This window comes from Procambarus clarkii, chromosome 42 (genome assembly GCF_040958095.1).
Source record: "Procambarus clarkii isolate CNS0578487 chromosome 42, FALCON_Pclarkii_2.0, whole genome shotgun sequence".
Lineage (NCBI taxonomy): Eukaryota > Metazoa > Arthropoda > Malacostraca > Decapoda > Cambaridae > Procambarus > Procambarus clarkii.
Genome location: NC_091191.1, coordinates 12,510,930 through 12,534,065, shown reverse-complemented (window position 1 = coordinate 12,534,065; position 23,136 = coordinate 12,510,930). Strand labels below are relative to the sequence as shown.

Below are 23,136 nucleotides of genomic sequence, written 5' to 3'. Positions count from 1 at the left end.
GCGGATTTCTCCATAAACTCATCTATTGTGCACTTGGGGGTTTAAGTAGCCGGTAAGTGTCAGTCTCTTGTGTCAATCTAACGGTGTACAGTGCTCATTTAGTATAAAATTTAGGATTGGATATAAGCTAAATTAACTCAAACGAATCTCGAGAAATATACGGCTCATTTGGGACTAGTTTTTTCACACATGGATGAGAAAGTAGTCGCCACCAGAACACCCCCTTCCCAAACGTTCCCACCCGCCTCACCTGTATCCCTACGCGTCACACACACACACACACACACACACACACACACACACACACACACACACACACACACACACACACACTCACCATACCACCCCCCCCCCCTCCTCCATAGACCCAGCCACCAGCTACGCCAAGTCCCTTCCCCCCACCCTCCAGCACTGTCCATCCCCACCACCCCTCCCCTCTCCTCCTCTTTCCCTCACCATAACCCCTTCAAAACACACACACACACATTCACACACAGGCTACCACCAATTCCTCACCTCAAGACATTGAGTCACCACCCCTTCTCAAACAGCCCCCACACACACATGTATCACAAACAGGATTTGGCACTTTGGTGATAGGTTTGACCATAATTCTATCAGCCACCCTCCGCTCTCTCTCTCTCTCTCTCTCGCTCTCTCTCTCTCTCTCTGCCGCCCTTCTGGCAAACCCTATCAAGGCAGAGTAAGAACAAGGACAAACATGGCAGCGGGGACTTCCAAGAGAACAGGGAAAAGTCAATGTGACCAAATGATGGAAGTGTTTGCCCAGGTTTTGGAGGATATCAGAAGAGAGATGCAGGAAATGAATAACACAATAAGCAACCTGCAAAGCGAGCTGACAGCAGCAAAAGAGGAGATTAAAATACTTAAAGAAAACAATACTGAGACGGAGGCTCAGATAATCATCCAAAGAGAAGATGAAATGGTACATTGGAAGGGACTGTCATAGTACAAGCAACATTTGCAGAAATGCTAAAAAAGAACAAGGAAGTAATGTCCACAGTGAGGGAGGTAGCCATGAAAGCAGCCACCTCACAGGAAGCAGCAAAGGCCACTAGTCAGCTGCTGGAAAGAAAAAGATCACTGGTTGCTGTGGGTATTAAAGAGCAGGAACGCTCTAATAGGCCAGAATTGAATGATAAGGACAGAGCAGCAGCGAATGAAATACTAAGGAGGCTAGAGATGAATGGGACCGAACGTAGAATTGAGAAGGTTTTCAGGATGGGCTGGTACAACAAGGACAGTGACCGTGTGTTAAAGATAGTGTTTGCAAACGAGGCCACAATGGAGAAGATTCTAACAAGGTAGAGCTACCTGCAATATGTGTGAGAATTCAAAAAAGTATTTCTCTAGAGGGACATGATGAGGGAGGAGAGAGCCATGGCTGTAGAAGCAAGAAAGAAGTGCCAGGCGAGAGGAGAAAACCAGGAAAACACAGCTCCCAACACATCCCCAGGGGTGAGGGGGGGAACCCACAACCAGCAACCCAGTAGCACCAGAGGGGAGGGCAACTCCACCACCCTCCTCTGCATAGAAACATTCCCTACCCCGAACCCTCTTTGCCCCCACTCAAATGTTCAGCCACCTCTCCCTCCCCCTTCATCCCACTCCCACCCTGCTTCCCCTCCCCTACTCCCACCATATCCCACTTCCCCCCTTTCCCTACCTGTCATCCCTCCCCCTTCATCCCATACCCTCCCTGTTCTGGAGGGACACACACACACACACACATTGCGTTAATGCTTCAACCATTCCGCTCCTACTGTACCCCGCTGATGGATGGCGGAAATGTGTTCTTTGTGAGCGCATCTGCTCGCTCTTACTGCTGTTTCTGCTGCCATCTCTCGTAATATCGAGATATGAGAAATCCTTGTCACGTCCCTAGCCTTGTTGGCATGGCTAGGGACCCATAGCAAGGGAAGTGGCTAGAGACCCATAGCGTGGCAACCCATAATATAAATCTATGGAAAACGCAAGTGACGTTATGGGCCGCTGTCGTGATTACCTAACACCATAGCCTGTTGGGGATTAGTAAATGAAAGCAGTTCCTGGCTGCGCCTGTTTCTTCCATCTGAATATATACACTCTCTCTTACGGCGTTTTGGCAGTGAATGTATTCACGGTTGGACTAGTTCTGTGTTTATAGACGGTCCTAGATTCAGTTGTGTTATATCTTAGAATTTATAACGATTTTATCGTATATTGTAAGATTCTTGTGCCACAGTTAAGGGCCTTGCTAAATATATTGTCAATTCCAGATTACGATATAATGTATACGAAACAACACTGGCGTACATTCCTGCTTCTTTATATATATATATATATATATATATATATATATATATATATATATATATATATATATATATATATATATATATATATATATATATATATATATATATATATATATATATATATATATATATATATATATATATATATATATATATATATATATATGTCGTACCTAGTAGCCAGAACTCACTTCTCAGCCTACTATGCAAGGCCCGATTTGCCTAATAAGCCTAGTTTTCATGAATTATTGTTTTTTCGACTACCTAACCTACCTAACCTAACCTAACCTAACGTTTTCGGCTACCTAACCTAACCTAACCTATAAAGATAGGTTAGGTTAGGTTAGGTAGGGTTGGTTAGGTTCGGTCATATATCTACGTTAATTTTAACTCCAATAAAAAAAAAATTGACCTGCTACATAGTGAAATGGGTAGCTTTATCATTTCATAAGAAAAAAATTAGAGAAAATATATTAATTCAGTAAAACTTGGCTTATTAGGCAAATCGGGCCTTGCATAGTAGGCTGAGAAGTGAGTTCTGGCTACTAGGTACGACATATATATATATATATATATATATATATATATATATATATATATATATATATATATATATATATATATATATTACATAGTATGCGAACAAGGTTTGAATGGTTCCCAAACCAATATGCAACTGAAAACTCAACACCCCAGAAGGATTCGAACCCAGACAGCCAGGAGCACTATGCACCATGGCGTACCTGGTTCGGGTCGTTGGGGATATAGCCTCGGCTACCGATGACTTTTGAATAGTCACGTTTGTCGAGTGGTTAAGGAACCAAGTACGAGATGGAGCATAGTGCTCTTGGCTTCCTGGGTTCGAATCCTTCTGGGGTGTGGAGTTTTCAGTTATATATCTATCTATCTATCTATCTATCTATCTATATATACATACACACATATATATATATATATATATATATATATATATATATATATATATATATATATATATATGTGTGTGTGTGTGTGTGTGTGTGTGTGTGTGTGTGTGTGTGTGTGTGTGTGTGTGTGTGTGAGGGTACCACCTTAGGTGTAATTGTAGTTTTCCATCTAATTTTCATAACATTTCTTACACTAAAAAGCGGCTTTCTTGAATTTCTTTACATTATCTGATTTTTGAGATTCTTCTCCATGTCCTCTCGTCTTATTCTTGTGCATCCTAATCATTTCGTTTCTATCCACTTGGTCAATAGCTATAAGATTCTTATATGATACAAGGCCGTGTATCGAGCTCGAGACCGTGAAATGAAAATTCCTGGCTGTCTGGGTTCGAATCCTTCTGGGGTGTGAAGTTTTCAGTTATATATATATATATATATATATATATATATATATATATATATATATATATATGTCGTACCTAGTAGCCAGAACTCACTTCTCAGCCTACTATGCAAGGCCCGATTTGCCTAATAAGCCAAGTTTTACTGAATTAATATATTTTCTCTAATTTTTTTCTTATGAAATGATAAAGCTACCCATTTCATTATGTATGAGGTAAATTTTTTTTTATTGGATTTAAAATTAACGTAGATATATGACCGAACCTAACCAACCCTACCTAACCTAACCTAACCTATCTTTATAGGTTAGGTTAGGTTAGGTAGCCGAAAACGTCAGGTTAGGTTAGGTTAGGTAGGTTAGGTAGTCGAAAAAACATTAATTCATGAAAACTAGGCTTATTAGGCAAATTTGGCCTTGCATAGTAGGCTGAGAAGTGAGTTCTGGCTATTAGGTACGACATATATATATATATATATATATATATATGTCGTACCTAGTAGCCAGAACGCACTTTTATGCCCACTATGCAAGGCCCGATTTGCCTAATAAGCCAAGTTTTCCTGAATTAATTGTTTTTCGACAACCTAACCTACCTAACCTAACCTAACCTAACTTTTTCGGCTACCTCACCTAACCTAACCTCTAAAGATAGGTTAGGTTAGGTTAGGTAGGGTTGGTTAGGTTTGGTCATATATCTACGTTAATTTTAACTCCAATAAAAAAAAATTGACCTCATACATGATGAAATGGGTAGCTTTATCATTTCATAAGAAAAAAAATAGAGAAAATATATTAATTCAGGAAAACTTGGCTTATTAGGCAAATCTGGCCTTGCATAGTAGGCTGACAAGTGCGTTCTGGCTATTAGGTACGACATATATATATATATATATATATGTGTGTGTGTATACTCACCTAATTGTGCTTGCGGGGGTTGAGCTCTGGCTCTTTGGTCCCGCCTCTCAACCGTCAATCATCAGGTGTACAGGTTCCTGAGCCTATTGGGCTCTATCATATCTACACTTGAAACTGTGTATGGGGTCAGCCTCCACCACATCACTTCCTAATGCATTCCATTTGTCAACCACTCTGACACTAAAAAAGTTCTTTCTAATATCTCTGTGGCTCATTTGGGCACTCAGTTTCCACCTGTGTCCCCTTGTGCGTGTGCCCCTTGTCTTAAATAGCCTGTCTTTATCTACCCTATCAATTCCCTTGAAAATCTTGAATGTGGTAATCATGTCCCCCATTAACTCTTCTGTCTTCCAGCGAAGTGAGGCTTAATTCCCGGTAGTCTCTCCTCGTAGCTCCAACCTCTTAGCTCGGGTACTAGTCTGGTGGCAAACCTTTGAACCTTTTCCAGTTTAGTCTTATCCTTGACTAGATATGGACTCCATGCTGGGGCTGCATACTCCAGGATTGGCCTGACATATGTGGTATACAAAGTTCTGAATGATTCCTTACACAAGTTTCTGAATGCCGTTCTTATGTTGGCCAGCCTGGCATATGCCGCTGATGTTATCCTCTTGATATGGGCTGCAGGGGACAGGTCTGGCGTGATATCAACCCCGAAGTCTTTTTCTCTCTCTCTGACTCTTGAAGAATTTCATCTCCCAGATGATACCTTTCATTTGGCTTCCTGCTCCCTACATCTATCTTCATTACATTACATTTGCTTGGGTTAAACTCTAACAACCTTATGTTCGACCACTCCTTCAGCTTGTCTAGGTCTTCTTGAAGCCTCAATCAATCCTCCTCTGTCTTAATCCTTCTCATATCTTTGGCATTGTCAGCAAACATTAAGAGAAATGAATCTACACCCTCCAGGAGATCATTTACATATATCAGAAACGAGATAGGACCGAGTACGGAGCCCTGTGGAACTCCACTGGTTACTTCACGCCAATCTGAGGCCTCATCCTTCACCGTAACTCTCTGCTTCCTATTGCTTAGGTACTTCCTTATCCACTGGAGCACCTTACCCGCTACACCTGCCTGACTCTCCAGCTTATGTACCTGCCTGTTATACGGTACTGTGTCAAAGGCTTTCTGACAATCCAAGAAAGTGCAGTCAACCCACCTTCTCTTTCCTGCTTAATCTTTGTCACCTGGTCGTAGAATTCTATTTAGCTAGTCAGGCAAGATTTACCCTCTCTGAACCCATGTTGGCGATTTTTCACGAAGTCCCTTCTCTCCAGATGTGTTACTAGGTGTTCTCTCGCGATCTTCTCCATCACCTTGCATGGCATACAAGTCAAGGACACTTGCCAGTGGTTCAGTGCCTCTTGCCTGTCGCCTTTTTTGTATATTGAAACCACATTTGCCGTCTTCCATATTTCTGGTAGGTCTCCCGTCTCCAGTGACCTACTATACACTATGGAGAGTGGTAAGCAAAGTGCTGCTGCACACTCTTTCAGTACCTATGGTGAGATCCCGTCTGGACCAACAGCCTTTCTAACATCCAGATCCAGCAGGTGTGTCTTCACCCCCTCACTCGTAATTTCGAACCCTTCCTAGGCCGCCTAGTTTACTTCCCTTTCTTCTATCACAGTGACCTCACCTTCTTCTTTTGTGAAGACCTCCTAGAACCTCTTGTTGTGTTCTTCACACACCTCTTTTTCATTCTCTGTATACCTGTCCTCGCCTATTCTAAGTTTCATTTTTTGTTCTTTCACTGTTGTTTTCCTCCTGATGTGAGTATGGAGTAGCTTTGGTTAGGTCTTGGCTTTGTTTTGTTATTTCATTTTCATAATTTTTCTCTGCTTTTCTTCTCACCCTAACATACTCATTTCTGGTTCTCTGGTATCTCTCTCTGCTTTCTGGTGTCCTGTTATTCCGGAAGTTCCTCCATGCGCTTTTGTTCAGTCCCTTAGCTTCTATACATGCCCTATTATAGCAATGATTCTTCTTTTGCTTCTCGGATTTTTTCCTTTGGGACGGGATGGACCTGTTTACTGCCTCCTGACACTTTTGGGTGACATAGTCCATCATATCTTGTACAGACTTATCTCTGAGATCTGTGTCCCAAGTTATTTCCCTTGGGAAACGTGTTATCTCCTCATAGGTCTCCTTTCGGTATGCCAGCGTTTTGTTCCTAGTTCTTTTTTGGGGGAGATTACTCCTAGCTCTACCAGGAACTCAAAGATTAATACACTGATCACTCATTCCTAAGGGTGCTTCCATCTTAACTTCCCTTATATCCCACTCATTTAGGGTAAATATCAGCTCGTGCATGGCTGGTTCATCTTCTCCTCGCATTCTTGTTGGTTGATGTGCTGGCTTAGAAAGTGTCTTGTTGCCACGCCCAGCAGCTTAGCTCTCCATGTTTCTGGTCCTCCATGCGGATCTCTGTTCTTCCAGTCTACTTTCCCGTGGTTGAAGTCTCTCATGATTAATAGTTCAGATACATTCCTGCTGGCAACAGAAGCTGCTTTCTCTATTATGTTAATGGTGGCCATGTTGTTTCTATCATATTCCTGTCTGGGTCTTCTGTCATTTGGTAGTGGATTATATGTGACTACGACTATAATTTTTTGTCCTCCAGTTGTTATGGTACCTGCTATGTAGTCACTGAAACTCACAGCCCTGAATAACCATCTCCTCAAAGTCCCAGCCCTTTCTTACCAGCAGAGCTACACCAGCACCGCCTCTTCCTTCTCTCTCTTTCCTCATAACATAATACTCCTGTGGGGAACACTGCATTTGTTATGGTTTTCGTTAGTTTTGTTTCTTTGAGTTTTATTATGTCTGGGTTTTCCTCTAGTACCCATTCTCCAAGCTCATTTGCTTTATTTGTAACTCCATCTATGTTAGTCTACGTTGCCCTGAGGCTCACTTTCTTCTGTCCCTTCTCAAATCGCCTCCTTGGTGAGTGTTCTGCTGCTGCGGGAAGCTGTTCCATGGGTGTGAGGATTTGTGAGGTGGATAACAGGGTCTCAGAGGATACTGGAGTGAGGGTCGGGGGATCAAGTGAAGGAGGGGGGGGGACCGGGAGAATATGGGATGAAGGGGGAGGGAGGACCAGAAGGAAAAGGGGGGAGGGGGTCATGACGGAAGGAGGGGAGGGGTAACAGGGTGGGAATTGGGTGTGGGGGGAGGGAGATTTGGCTGAGCACTTGAGTGGGGGCTGGGAGGGTTTGGGATAGGGGGGGGGGTTCTATGCAGAGGGTGGTGTGGTTGCCCTCCCCTCTGGTGTTACTGGGTAGCTGGTTGTGGGTTCCCTTCTCACCACTGGGGATGATGTGTTGGGAGCTGTGAGTTCCTGGTTTTCCCCTCTCGCACTGCACTTCTTCCTTGCTTCTGCCGCCATGGCTCTCTCTTCCCTCATCATGTCCCTCTGGAAGAATACAATTTTGAATTCTCCCAAGTCCTGCAGGTGACTTTTCCTTATCTGGATGATTATCTGAGTCTCAGCATCAGCATTGTTCTCTTTGAGAATTCTAATCTCCTCTTGCTGCTGTCAGCTCTCTTTTCAGGTTGCTTATTTCATTCTTCATTTCCAGCATCATTCCCTGCATCTCACTCTTGATATCCTCCAAAAACTGGGTGAACATTTCCTTCATTTCGTCACCTTGACTTTTCCCTGCTCCCCTGTTTCCTCTGGCCATCATGCTTGCACCTGTTTCTGTTATGCTGTGATAGGATTTGTCTGGAGGAGGGCAAGTGGTGAGAGAGAGAGAGAGAGGGAGATAAAGATAGAGAGAGTGGGTGGGAGAGAGGGGTGAGAGAGAGGGGTGGGAGAGTGGGGTGGGAGAGAGGGGTGAGAGTGGCGGAGATGGTCACTTCAGGTCAGGTGGTCAGGTGGTAGGAGAGGGTGAGGGAGAGGGTCTTACTGTGTGATAGGGTTTTGGGTGTAGGGGGGAAATATCTGGTATGCTACAGAGGAAGTGACAAGGAGGGAATGGGGGGTATATTGCCTCGAGAGTGTGTGCGTGTGTGTGTACTTGCATGCGTGTGGTTGCTGGTGGGTGCCAAGTGAGCTCACACTGGTGGGTGGGTGAGGTGTTGTCTTCAGATTACAGCGGGGGATTAGCAGCTTATCTGGGTTCCCAGTGAGCTCACAGTTGTTGTCCTTGTTATCTGACTACCACTTACGATTGTATTATTGAATGAAAGGCATTAGTGTTTATGATATGATATTATATAAACCTTGCACACTGTTGAAGACTTACATAGAGACACTTACTAGCCAGCCCCCCCCCCCCCCCCCGCAAGCACTCTAGGTGAATACACGGCGGGTCGTCGGTTATCCTGTGTGATTTTCAGGTCTCCACGTGGGTCTCGGCTGGTGCGACTGACGCTGCCTCAAGGAAACGATCTTCACTAGCTATCTTCTCTAAATTCACTAAGATAATTCACCATGAGATGTGATCAATGTGTTGCATTACAATGCCACTGTTCGATTTACACTGCCCCGATTCCCTCTGCACAGTACACCTGCTAACTTGACCCTATTGATCCCTCGGTATACGCGGACCGTGGCCCTTATATGTCTGACCCAAGACTGTGTGTGTGTGTGTGTGTGTGTGTGTGTGTGTGTGTGTGTGTGTGTGTGTGTGTGTGTGTGTGTGTGTGTGCGTATGTGTCTGTGTGTGTGTGTGTGTGTGTGTGTGTGTGTGTGTGTGTGTGTGTGTGTGTGTATGTGTGTGTATGTGTGTGTGTGAGGGTACCACCTTAAGTGCAATTGTAGAGACCCATAGCCTTGGAGAAGGCTATGGGTGGCACTTAAATACTTTTTTCTTCTACCACCTTTATATCTTATATATATATTTATGACCTTTTATTGCAGTTTCTCTATATGCCAACAGGCAACAAAACATGAGCTGTAGCGATGATAATTTATAAGCAGAACAAGCATTAGCAGCTAAACAAAAGAGCAAGGGTGTTGCGACCAGGTTAAGAGCGTTTTAGATGAAAGGCAACACTGTGCCAGGTGCATAAAGATCCCGGAGACAAAGGTTAACATAAGCTACACTGCTACATCGTCGAGATTATGTATTATAAATAATGTAAGCTGGAATAGCAGGCAGACAGGCTGGCACAAGGCACCAGGATGTGGAATTATTAGACACGTATGAAACGGAGTAAGGAACACTAGTGGATGAAGTGGAGGAGTAGTAGTAGTAGAAGGAGGAGGAGGAGGAGAATGTAGTGGCGAAAGCGGTGGAAGAGGGATAAGAATGGGAAGGGGTAATGCCCGAAGTGGAAGAGGATGGAGAAGAGGAGGAGGAGGAGGGTTGGGGAAGATGTAGTACCAGATGAGGAAGATAAACAAGAGGAGGAGGAGCAAAAGTAGGAGGACGACGAAGATGAGGAAGGGAAAATGTAAGACGAAGAGGAGGAGGAGGACTGGAAGAACTAGTTTATGGGAAGAGTACAAGAAAAATGAAGGTGGACTCACCCATCCAGGTGCTGTTGGTGATGATCTGGAGGATGCTGGCGGGATCCATGATGAATAGTTGATGCTCCCAACTATATCTCACTCTCCTCGGCATTCATTAACGATCGTTTCAGGTGCAAAGGTCTAGTTGCATCACTAAGAACCACCCGAGCTCACTATGCTTCAGCATGCTGGAGTTTGTTTACAACGTACAATGGGTTCTGAGAGAGTTCTATATAAATTATGTTTTCAAATCCAAGATTGTTTTCGAATACTTGCTAAAATGTCGATCGCAGGAGTGTATGTATGGCTCATCTCCCTGTCGGATTAATTCAGATCTAACACTCCAGCACTTACGATTTTTGAAAATGAATATAATGTTTTTTGTTCATCTTATTCATTATTTTTTCCGTCTGATACACTATACACAAGTTATCTTCCAGTTGTTTTCTGCCTCAATCAATGTGTCGCTCGTAGAAATAATTCCATCATGATTTTCTGCTGAATAGTGAATGTCATTATGTTCATAAAACTTTAAGGATAAATTATATATCTCTTCTTATATATTAAACACCGTTATATATCAACACTATTACCCGTTATAACAAGTAAAACACAAAATATTTTCACAACTGTATCCGTGAAGGTTTTCTAATACATTTTCGTTATTATTTGATAGTGCATAAATATATCATAATAACTTCTTCATGGTGATCTACCCAACGTCAGACCAGCACTGGGATATGAAACACCGGTGAGGAGTCCGCACCTTGTGAAGCACAAAATAAACACTGGAGAGTAGAGAGGTTAGCGACAAGAAGAGTGCCAGAGCTAAGAGAATTAAGCTACCAAGATAGTTTAAGGGAACAAAATACATCAACCATGGAGGAGAGAGACACAGATCACAACATACAAGATACCTAGAGTCAGGGACAAAGTAGACAAGAACAGGCTCTTTGAACTGAAATAAAAAGTACGAGCGGGTAAAGGTGGACGCTGGAAACGCACATTAGACGGAGATTTGCATGAGATTTGCCCAGTGCGATGGCCAACCTTTTGAAGGCACTAAAAGAAGAAGTTTTAGAAGTCACCTCCATTCATAATGTTAAGACCAGATTCGACGAAGAATTTAACGGCAGGGAAGGATGCATTATAATGGGAAAGGTTCACCAAGCCATAAAGTGTTTGACCTTCTCTTAATCACTGTTAGGTAAGTAACAGTACAGATAGATACACACACACACCTGTTATACACCTGTTGATTGACTGTTGAGAGGCGGGACCAAAGAGCCAGAGCTCAACCCCCGCAAGCACAATTAGGTGAGTACAACTAGGTCAGTACAACACAGCTGAGGGGCCTGGGGCCTGAATGGACAGAGCTTCGGATTCGTAGTCCTGAGGTTCCGGGTTCAACCCGCGGTGGAGGCGGAAAACAAATGGGCAGAGTTTCTTTCACCCTGATGCCCCTGTTACCTAGCAGTAAATAGGTATCCGAGAGTTAGACAGCTGTTACGGGCTGCTTCCTGTGTACTCACATATTTGAGCTTGCGGGGGTTGAGCTTTGGCTCTTTGGTCCCGCCTCTCAACTGTCAATTGAGAGGCGGGACCTCTCAATTGTGTGAGTGTGTGTGTGCTCACCTAGTTGTGCTTGCAGGGGTTGATCTTTGACTCTTTGGTTCCGCCTCTCAACCGTCAATCAACTGATGTACAGTGTGTGTGTATGTGTGTGTGTGTGTGTGTGTGTGTGTGTGTATGTATGTGAAAAAGCAGTTGATTGATTAACAGTTGAGAGGCGGGCAAAAAGAGCTGAGCTGAACCCCCGCAAGCACCACTAGGTGAATGCAAATAGGTGAAAACACATGACATGGGGGGAGTCTACTGTGGTTGAGTAGACAGCGCTTTGGACTCGTAATCCTTGGGACCGGGTTTGATCCCCGGCGATGGCCGAAACAAATGGGCAGAGTTTTTTTTCATCCCTGATAGGCAGTAAATAGGTATCTGGGAGTTAAACAGCTACTACGAGTTGCTGCCTGGGTGTGTATTTGTGTGTGAAAAAAATCAGTTGATTGACAATTGAGAGGCGGGCTGAATAAGCAGAGCTCAACCCCCTACAAGCACAACTAGGTGAATACACAGCATTCATGATTTTCATTTCACGCCTTCGAGTTCGATATATATCCTTATATATCGAATATATAGCGATATAGTTCGCCTTATATCTTATAAGATTCTTATAGCCATTGACCAAGTGGATAGAAACGAAATGATTAGGATGCACAAGGGTAAGACGAGAGGACATGGGGGAGAAACTCAAAAATCAGATAACATAAAGAAATTCAAGAAAGTCACTTTTCAATGTAAGAAATGTTATGAAAATTAGATGTAAAACGAGGGAGTTGAAGCCAATTGTCTACTAGATTCAAGAGTAGATATGATGTAAAAGTCAAAGAGGGTTGGGAGCCAATGGATAATGGTCAATTATTATTATTAACATCCTTATTGACAAAGTTCACACACAATTTTGCCTAATCAGAGTAATTCAATTAGGTCTTATTACAGTGATAATGTTACTTATATTGACTGCCACACAGACCAGACGATCATACACAAGACATAAGGTCCAAATTATAGATTTTAAAATATATATTTCATGAGGTTAATATGTACTATATTAGATATTGTACATGTTTCAATATTCGAATTTGAAAGGTAAACACATAAGGCACGGTTCGATTCATATGAGATGCAGCTAAAAGTAAAAATATCTTTCTTTAATATGGACAGGCAAATATAGATAAATGCTTTGGATGTCTTTCAATATATCAGGTTATACGAAATAGTTACATAGTTGATTGTAGAATAGACAAGAAGGTCTAAGATCTTTTACGTTTCTCCTTCAATATGTAGTGTTCAAGTGAATGCCTTAACGGTAGTTCATAGAATTCACAAGGTGAATAATGTGGTAGTGGCTCACTAACTTGCCAGATGTGCCTCTAGCCAAGGCGAGTGAATGCAATGACTACATTACATTCTTTGGTGATGTAGTTTGGTGTTCCTTGGTGATAACATTGTTTGGTGGCGACCATTTATATACCCGTTATTAAAAAGTTGTCGTAGCTTTTAATACTGCAACTTTCAGGACTTTGGTCATTGTTACGGACCCGAGTCCATCGTTAGAGCATGGAGCAGTGACAACAATGCCATCTGTGAGTCCGCTACCGAAACCCCCTTCCAAATGGACGACGCCATCTAGTGAGGACGGGATATACCGGCCACAGGTGCTGGATTCCCGTCTTAATCAGCTCATAATGTAGCCGCTGCTGACCTCTGGTGAGGTGGCACTTAGACAGCAACACCATCTATGGAATGAAGAGGTGGACGTTTGTGTCTAAGCCTGTAAGTGAGGTTCCCTAGAGCTTCCCAGTATTAATGACGTGTCTGATTGCAGAATCGACCTGGGACTGCTGTATTGGATGATGAATCAGTCTACCCAAGGCAGCCAAGGTCTCTTCACGAGTTTGCTCTGAAGAAGCTTTGAGTCACCCCCAGACGAACTCTGTTGAGAGTATTAGCCTGCCTGTGACATGGCAGTATCAGGAATCGCCTTATCCGGGGCTGGCTGGTGGAAGAGACTAGCCACTGTGGTGCTTAGTGAGGAGAGTAATCAGCGGGATCACACGAGGCTCCTGCCTAGGGCTCGCAACCCTAGTATCGGCCGTGGAGTGGCCTACACAGGGGAGCTGATTGGAACCTGCCAGCTACAGGCAGGATTGTGGTTGAAGGCCTCCACGACGGAGCACCCAGTGGGACGGTGATTTGGCTGGCCTGTGGCCAGGGTAGATTCATCATAGAATCATAGTGGATTCATCGTGGGCCACGGAAGAAGGAACCAGGGCTACCCAGAATGAGCACAGTGGAGCACCCTGTCTTCGGAGGAAGACAACCTTGTACATAATAGTGTTGTTATAACCCCCCTGCGTGTGACTGATATTTATTTATTCGTGGTGATGAAAATATATGTATAAATCAGAACATTTGTATCCCTCCCCCTTTAATTTACCTTGCGTTACGGAACACACCCCTTGAAAGCCTCTACTAACTTGGGGCCGGATTCCCAAACTCTACTAACATCAGAGAAGAACCCGGTAGTGTCCCAGTAGGGCCGTAACATAATTGGCATCCCCAGCCGGATCCGACCCCTTGTCAAGTAAGTTTGACAGGGGTGGTGATGTAGCGCAATCCCCTGTAAATAATTCCCCCCTGTGTGCAATTATTAAGACGTTGTACGTCCTGTGCGGTGCTCGCTGTGAATACGTGCAATATTGTAGTGCGGTGCCCGGTGTGATTACGTGCAATATTGGCAAGTGCGGTGCTAGGTGCGATAAAGTGCAACATTGGCGTAGTACAGTGCTTGGTGTGTAAAGTGCTCAAGTAAAGCGGTGTATTAAGTGCTCGTGCACCACTTAAGTGACAATGGCAGAAAAAGTGACCATCAACGATCTGGACGATGTTCAGGCCTTTCTGAACAAGGAGGACTGTCTTGCCAGATGAAATATCTGGGAAAACAAGAACTTGTGCTAGTGAGTGCCCATCTGGAGATAAAGATACATGCAAGTGATTCCCGTGTTGAGATCTTGTCAAAGGTTCACAAACATTTGAAGGCCGGGGAGAAACAGGAAAGCGAGGCACAGAGTACAAAGGAAAGTGAGGTAGCTTCCACTGAAAAGGAAGATAAGGGCAGTGACATTGAAAGTGATGTAGGTGAGCTGAATATAAGCTTTCTATCAAAATGCGTGCCTTCGAAATAAATCGTGAGATAGAATGGAAGAAATTAGAATTAGAACGAGAATTGAAAGATAAAGAAATGGAGATGAGGTGTTTAGAATTAGAAGAAAGGAAAGAAGTGCGAGAACGAGAAGAGCGAGAAAGAGAACGAGAAGAGCGAGAAAAAGAATGAGAAAGAGAGAGAGAGGAGCGAGAGAGAGAAAGAGAAGAGCGAGACAGGCAAGAACGACGAGACAGAGAGGAAAAGGAAAGACAACACGAGTTAAAAGTATTGCGATTAGGTGGTCGGAGGCAAACAACGGAAACAAGTAGTTTCGATCCGGTAAAGAACATCAAAATGGTCCCAAAATTCAACGAGAAGGAAGCGTCGAAGTTCTTTGCTGCCTTCGAGAAGGTTGCAGCCTCTTTGGAATGGCCAAAGGAAAATTGGGCCATCATGATACAGTCCGTCTTGACTGGGAAGGCCCAAATTGCCTACTCCACGTTGTCCCTTGATGACTCTGGCGATTACGACAAGGTGAAGAAGGTAGTGCTCATGGCTTACCAGTTGGTGCCTGAGGCTTACAGGCAGAAGTTCAGGAACCTGAAAAAGACCTCGGAGCACACATTCACCGAGTTTGCGACCATCAAGGAACGGCTTTTTCAAGAGTGGTGTGCTTCTCGGAAGGTGGAGACCAAAGAAGACCTCGAGCAGCTTATACTGTTAGAGGACTTCAAAGACTGCCTAACAGGGGATCTGAAGACATACTTAGAAGAACAACAGGTAGAGACCATAAGTGCAGCAGCCACTATGGCTGAAGAATACATCTTGACGCATAGGTCTTCCACTAGGTATGTCCCTAGGAATTACCCACGTCTGTTCGGCAAACCTCGTCAAGACGAAGAGAGACCCGTCCCATAAAGCGCTGTGAAGACGCCCCCAAGTAGCCCTCGAAGGACTTGTCCTAGCAGTCCGAAACACCGTAGTCCGAGGAGGAATGTGGTGTGTTGGACTTGTGGGCAGAAAGGACACATCGCTGCTATGTGCCGAGGCAGAAGAGGTAGCGGTCCACGTAGGGAGGAAATGCTGATGGGCTGTGTAACACCACCAGAGGGAACCCAGTCTCTGATGACTAGTCAGGAAGGACCAAGATTGTTTGCCCCTCACACTCCAGGCGGGTATGTATCGAGTGATCATACTGGTAGATCAGTTGTAGTGCTCAGAGATAGTGGAGCAGCCCAGTCCCTGATCGTGAGAAACTCGTTACCCGAGGGAGTGAGTATAGATGGGAGACAAAAGGTTGTCCTGGTTGGGTTTCCTAGGACGCGGTATGTTGCCCCCTTAGTGCTGGTACATCTAGACTCGCCTTACTTCAGCGGCACATGTGCGTTGGCAGTAGTTGATACCCTGCCTATAGCTGGGATTGACGTAATACTTGCCAACGACTTGGTGACAGGCTGGAGCAACAATCATCCCAAGATTGTGGACGAGTCAGCCTGATCAGCAAGGTCCGAGGTAACAGCAGGCATTGGTAATATCCAGGTACAGGCAGACATACAACTACTTAACCTGTTTAATCCTTCCACTCACCAACAGATAGACAGCATTCCAACAGAGTCTCCTGATTCTTCTCCCGACAAGAAGCATGAGGTTATGATGGCAGAAGTGACTGAGCAAGAAGAGAGGCCTCGTGTACAAGCACCCACGGATACCCAAGAGTCTGGAGTGAAGGCGGATGAGTACTTGCGGTATCGCAAAGTACAATGTATACTGAACCGGCCAGAGATTCCCCAGACGTCAGAGGTATGTGCGAAGGTTTTAGTGCCCTCTACGGTCCAAACCCGGCTAATGGATATAGCCGGCTATGTACATTACAGGCTCATGAAACTTATCCCTAAATTAGCCAAATGTTTTTTAGCAGTATTTTGTTTTGTTCTCGTGTGTGTTTTAAGTAAGGACCAGTGGACGACCCGACAGGTGATGGCTCCCATGAACATCATGAAGAGACCCCAGGGATTAGAGACTTGCACTGTGAGTGTTGCAGTCGAAGAAGGGACCTGGAAGGTGATGATGGATACAGGGAGTGGGAGATATGATATTATGAGTGACTGTTTCCGACAGGTTGACACCCCCCGCGTGATTGCTGAGCCTGGATTCAGCGTTATGCGGAACGTTGGTCGACCTGACTGTGGCAAAGCGAACACCATCTTCGATGTACAAGCAGCTCTGTTGGGACTAGGTGTGGGCCTAGTAGACGGTTATGCTGTAAGTACCGAATTAACAACTATCGCTGTTACTCCAAATTATCAGACCCCTGTATTCCAGGTTCCCGTCTCCCTGAAGGACTACCGGACCGGTACAAGAAATGCCGTCTGTGACCAGCCATCAACGGTGCCACGACACAGGGAGGTGTCGATTCACCCCAGATCGCGTCTGTACTGATCCTTACTCGAGGCACGTGAGATGGTTATGCCCCTGAATAACATCTCAGTGAAGGTGTGGGAAGTAACATCAGGCAGGTCATTGCCTACCATCTTCAAGTTTCCTTTGTGCCAGAATCTCCCATTAGGACAGTTTTGCGGACAAGACATCCTCGCCACTCCAGTCCATTGTGTATGTGAGTCCGTTTGGAGTTGAACCCACTTATTAATTTGTTTTGTTTTCTCTCTTATAGAAACCCAAACCAAATTCTTTTGGTGGGGAGGTGTTTCGGACCCAAGTCCATCGTCGGAGCATGGAGCAGTGACAACAACGCCATCTGTGAGTCCGCTCCTGAAAACCCCTCCAAATGGACGACGCCATCTGGTGAGGACGGGATATACCGGCCACAGGTGCTGGATTCCCGTCTTAATCAGCTCATAACGTAGCCGCTGCTGATCTCTGGTGAGGTGGCGCTTAGACAGCAATGCCATCTATGGAATGAAGAGGTGGACGTTTGTGTCTAAGCCTGTAAGTAAGGTTCCCTAGAGCGTCCCAGTATTAATGACGTGTCTGATTGCAGAGTCGACCTGGGACTGCTGTATTGGACGATGAATCAGTCTACCCTAGGCAGCCAAGGTCTCTTCACGAGTTTGCTCTGATGAAGCTGTGAGTCACCCCCGGACGAACTCTGTTGAGAGTATTAGCCTGCCTGTGACGTGGCAGTATCAGGAATCGCCTTATCCGGGGCTGGCTGGTGGAAGAAACTAGCCACTGTGGTGCTTAGTGAGGAGAGTGATCAGCGGGATCACACGAGGCTCCTGCCTAGGGCTCGCAACCCTAGTATCGGTCGTGGAGTAGCCTACACAGCGGAGCTGATCGGAACCTGCCAGCTACAGGCTGGATTGTGGTTGAAGGCCTCCACGACGGAGCACCCAGTGGGACGGTGATTTGGCTGGCCTGTGGCCAGGGTAGATTCATCATAGAATCATAGTGGATTCATCGTGGTCCATGGAGAAGGAACCAGGGCTACCCAGAGTGAGGACCGTGGAGCACCCTGTGTCTTCGGAGGAAGACAACCTTGTACATAATAGTGTAGTTATAACCCCCCCGCATGTGACTGATATTTATTTATTCTTGGTGATGAAAATATATATATATATAAATCAGAACATTTGTATCCCTCCCCCTTTAATTTACCTTGTGTTACGGAACACACCCCTTGAAAGCCTCTACTAACTTGGGGCCGGATTCCCAAACTCTACTAACATCAGAGAAGAACCCGGTTGCGTCCCAGTAGGGCCATAACAGTCATGTACTAATTCTTCTAAATCTGAAGTAATCTCATCCTATTGATTAATAGGATGATTATAATCCCTATTGATTGGTCTTCTGTCATGTCATCCCTCTCTTCTGTCATTTTAGGGATTCTAATCATCCTATTGATTGGTTTTCTAAAAAATGTTTCCTGCCTCTACTCTTCAGAGACGCCGTCTTGTATAATCGGCTCTGATACACAGCCTACACAACATGCACCTGAGTCCTGACTTTGTTGTTGTTGACTCTTCCCTTTCACAGTACTTACTCTGATGCTCTTAACTTTCTTACAAATGTGACCTGACATAAGCCTACACCCCTTTTTTCTTTTTTCTTTTTCTTACTACCATTCTTACGTTCCCATTCTTACACCCCTATCATTACTCCTATCTTACACCCCATTATTGCACCCATTCCATTCGTACCGTTTTCTTGTTCTTATCTTTCGCCTTGCTCTTACCTTCATCTAGGAATTACCTCCTCTTACTTGCTCCTCACCTCTCTCTCTTGCCTTACTTAATGCCCGTGCCTCCCTCGCTCCCATTACGGGCTCACCATAGTCCGTGCTACATGCACATTTGGTTTCGAGTAACTGAATCTAAAACAACAACAACAACCACGCTCCCACCACAATGGACTTGATAATGGTCCACGACAGACCGAAACGTCGTCGTCTCCTCATCTTCTAGTGTGTGGCTTGCTCATCACAACAGGCAGAAAAATGTGTACTAAAACACCCTAACCTAACCGAGTGACCCACGCATATAAAACACGAATATTTGTGAGCAGATATGATTTATAGTACATATTTTTTCCGTTTAAAATTTTGACATCAAAATGCGATGTACTTTGGACAGACTGTTCATCTACCCGTAACTTCCCCTCAACCCCGAATCTAGCTTTCATTCAAAATATTTCAGCCTTATTTCCCGTATTCACTCCATCTGTCCTTTCCTCTCTCACGCCTCTGTCTCTTATACTTCCTTTCCTTTGTTGCTGTGTTCATACATCCAGCAATGTCATATTTCCATTTTCCACTTCCTTCGTTCTTTTCTTCTTCTTCACCTCTCTCTTATCCATTTATCTATATTTATGATTCTTCAGTCTACCACGTCCCTCATTCTCTCGAAACCCCGCGTACTGTTTCCATCATCTATCATGCTCCCATTGCCTTGTTCTATTTCTTCTCTTTCAATCATTAGGCACTCTCTCATTCCCACTAAAACCCATCATTCCTGTCGTCTATTTCCCATTTCACTCGAGCCCTCATTTCTTTAGTTGTGGTTTCCTACTTCCCTCCCTCCTCTACCCTTATTAGCCCACCTATTACCTTCTCTTCCTTTGCCCAGCTTCCTTTATTTCTCAACCCATCCACGCATCATTCCCTAGTTCTCCAGCCTTCTCTTTCATTCCCTCAGCACTGTCTCTCCTCATTCATTGTACTTTGGGGTGTCCTTATTCCATACACTCCGTATCATATTCTCCAACAAATTTATTTTGCATTAAACTCTCCACCCATTTCCCGATTGCATCTACCACCCAACACTAACTCATTCCTTCACCAATCCCTTTATATTTTCACAACACCTTCACTCATTCCATTATCTTCCTCATCCACCCCCTCCCTCAATCCACCCCCCTCTCTCAAACCTCCCCCTCCCTCTATCCATCCCCCCTCCCTCAATGCACACCACCCATATTCCACCTTTCCCTCAATCCACCCACTCTCTTATTCACTCCACCAAAAATACATAGTTCCTCTCATTATTCCATTTTTCTCTCCCATCCCTCCTACTCTTGTTCGTTCATATAAATCAGATCAAGAAGGAAATGGGCAGCTAATTGCCTCACCTGAGGCACGTAAGCCACCCTCTCAACCCTTCCCTCCCTCCCTCACCCCTCCAATGAGACAAAGCTTCAGGCAGCATAAATGATGCCCAAGAAAACAGCATTTGAACAGAATCGATAACTGTTGAAGTTTCTGAAATACATAAAGTTACCATTTATTATGCACTTAGTCTAGCAAGTTGCTTAACAGGCCTAAGACACCAGCAGGTAACAGTAGACCTACCTCCAGCCCTTGGAGATGCTGCAAAGAACACCTCTGGTTAAAACTGACCAGATTCTCTAACATGTGCCTGGCTGCCTACATCCCTGAAGCCATCAGACCTCTCTTTTTTCGGAGCAGCCTTCAGTGCTCTAAAACAGAACGATGGGGGGAATCAGGATCATTGCAGTAGGCAATGGGTAATAGTCTCGTGTAGAATGCTGTTACGAGATCAGCTAGCCAGGTAGCAACCACCCTGTTGTAGCCCAATTAGCTTGTGGTAAGGACCCATACAGGAAAACACACGCATGGGGAACACACAACACACACACACGAATGTTTTATAAACTGATTAAACAAATTCGATTTAAATTACAAAATACAGCGTTTGTGAGTGCGGTGTGATGTATTGACCAGGTCATAACTCCCGGCGTCTGTGACCTTGCAGTGACGATCATGCTCGCTCACTACAATGGGTCGAATTGTGTCGACTTTAACCACGTGTTGAGCGTAGGGCTAGCTCACTAAGCAGGGTCGACTTTAATCACGTGTTTAGCGTAAGGCCGACTCACTAAATAGGGTCGACTTTAACCACGTGTTAAGCGTAAGGCCGGCTCACTAAATAGGGTCGACTTTAACCACGTGTTGAGCGTAGGACCGGCTCACTAAATAGGGTAGAATTTATTCATGTGTTGGGCCTAAGGCCGGCTCACTGAATAGGCTCGACTTTAACCACGTGTTAAGCGTAAGGCCGGCCCATTAAATAGGGTCAACTTTAACCTCGTTGTTACTGCCACAATGGGTCGCAACCGGGTTCTTTGCTAGAGGAACTAAAGTTCTGGTATCCAACCCCAAGTTAGTAGTGGCTTTCAAGGAGTGAGCTTGATAATGCAAGTAAAACACAATGGGGGAGTTGCATTGAATACGACACTTCATCAATTATCAATATATATGTAAACGCCCACAATCACTCTCCAGCCTGGTGCTGGCAGAGAACATCAGCCTCGTGCTGCTGGGCCTCTTCACGAACAAATACAAGGGTAGCAAGCCCCTGGCAGGAGCTTCTTGCAACTAGCTAGTTACACTCCTCCGTAGCATCTCACTGCCAGTCGTCTCTTCCTCTTGCCAGTCCCGGGATACGTCGAATTCCGTCACTGCCACTTCACAGGCAGACAGTAGAACACTACACAGTTCCTCTTCGGCGGCGGCTCACTGCTTCCGTAAAGCAGAATGGAGTAGAGAGATAATGGCTGCCTTGGGTAGACTGACTGTCTTCGCACCACAGCAGCCCTACGTCGCCTCCGTGGATACAGACACGTCATCAGTAAACTGGCCAGTACATGGGACACTAGGAAATGCCACTTACGGACTCTGACATGAACATACAACTCCTCCTACAACAGATGGTGCTGATTTTCTAGGCGCCACCTCACCAGAGGTCAGCAACAGCTACCTCTCGAACTGACCAGGACAGGAATCTAGCGCCTCTTGCTGGTATCATGTTGCCACCACTAGATGGCGTCGTCCATTTCGTGGGGGTTTCGGGAACGGACTCACAGATGGCATTGACGTCGCTGCTCCATGCTCTGACGATGGAATCGTGTTCGTAACACTCGTGTTGAGCTTAAGGCCGGCTCACTAAATAGGGTCAACTTTAACCTCGTGTTGAGCGTAAGGCCGGTCCATTAAATAAGGTCGATTTTAACAACGTGTTGACCGTGAGGCAGGCTCACCAAATAAGATCCACTTTACCCACGTGTGGAGCATAAGGCCCGCTCACTAAATAGGGTCGACTTTACCCACGTATGGAACATAAGGCCCGCTCACTAAATAGGGTCGACTTTACCCACGTGTGGAGCATAAGGCCCGCTCACTAAATAGGGTCGACTTTACCCACGTATGGAACATAAGGCCCGCTCACTAAATAGGGTCGACTTTACCCACGTATGGAACATAAGGCCCGCTCACTAAATAGGGTCGACTTTATCCACGTGTTGAGCGCTGAGCCGGCTCACTAAATAGGGTCGACTCATTCAGCTGAATATTGGGAATTGGGTTGATATCACAGCGGCAACAAATCTCGTTGGCCACAGTGGACCTGACATTCTATTTGATCCTGCCATTCAATGCACTTTTTTGGTTGTGTGTAGCGTATAAATCTGTGTCAAAGGCTAGGGAGGTCACGCCTGTGTACCTGGTCTCGTGAGTGGCTGTGTTTTGACCTGTGGTAATGAATGTTTAGTGAGTGATGACTTGTTGAGAAGGATGAGTTTTAGTGAGGCGTGAATGTGTAGTGAGTGTTGAGCTGTTGTGCGTTATTATGAGTTCTGGAATGAGGAGTTCTAGTTAGTGATGAATTGTGGGTGACAAGCTGCTGAGTGATGAGTTCTTGAGTGATGAGCTTCTGAGTGATGAGCTGCTAAGTGATGAGCTGCTGAGTGATGAGATGCTGAGTGATGAATTCTTGAGTGATGATTTTTGGTGAGTGATGAAATTTTTGTTTTTGTTGTGATTGATGATCATTATAGATTATTGAGTTGTTGAGAAGGATGAGTTGCTGGGC

At 44.9% G+C, this 23,136-nt stretch overlaps 1 protein-coding gene across 1 annotated transcript in view; it reads left to right on the top strand.

Moving 5' to 3' along the window:
• The first annotated feature begins 11,070 nt into the window (after positions 1-11,070).
• LOC138373375 (prophage side tail fiber protein homolog StfR-like) overlaps positions 11,071-23,136 on the top strand; it is a 52,511-nt gene continuing 40,445 nt past the window's right edge. Inside the window, exons 1-3 of the mRNA XM_069339573.1 lie at positions 11,071-11,190; positions 16,388-16,456; positions 16,913-17,056. Coding sequence (XP_069195674.1) covers positions 11,071-11,190; positions 16,388-16,456; positions 16,913-17,056 — 333 coding nt within the window. The remainder of the gene's footprint in view (positions 11,191-16,387; positions 16,457-16,912; positions 17,057-23,136) is intronic.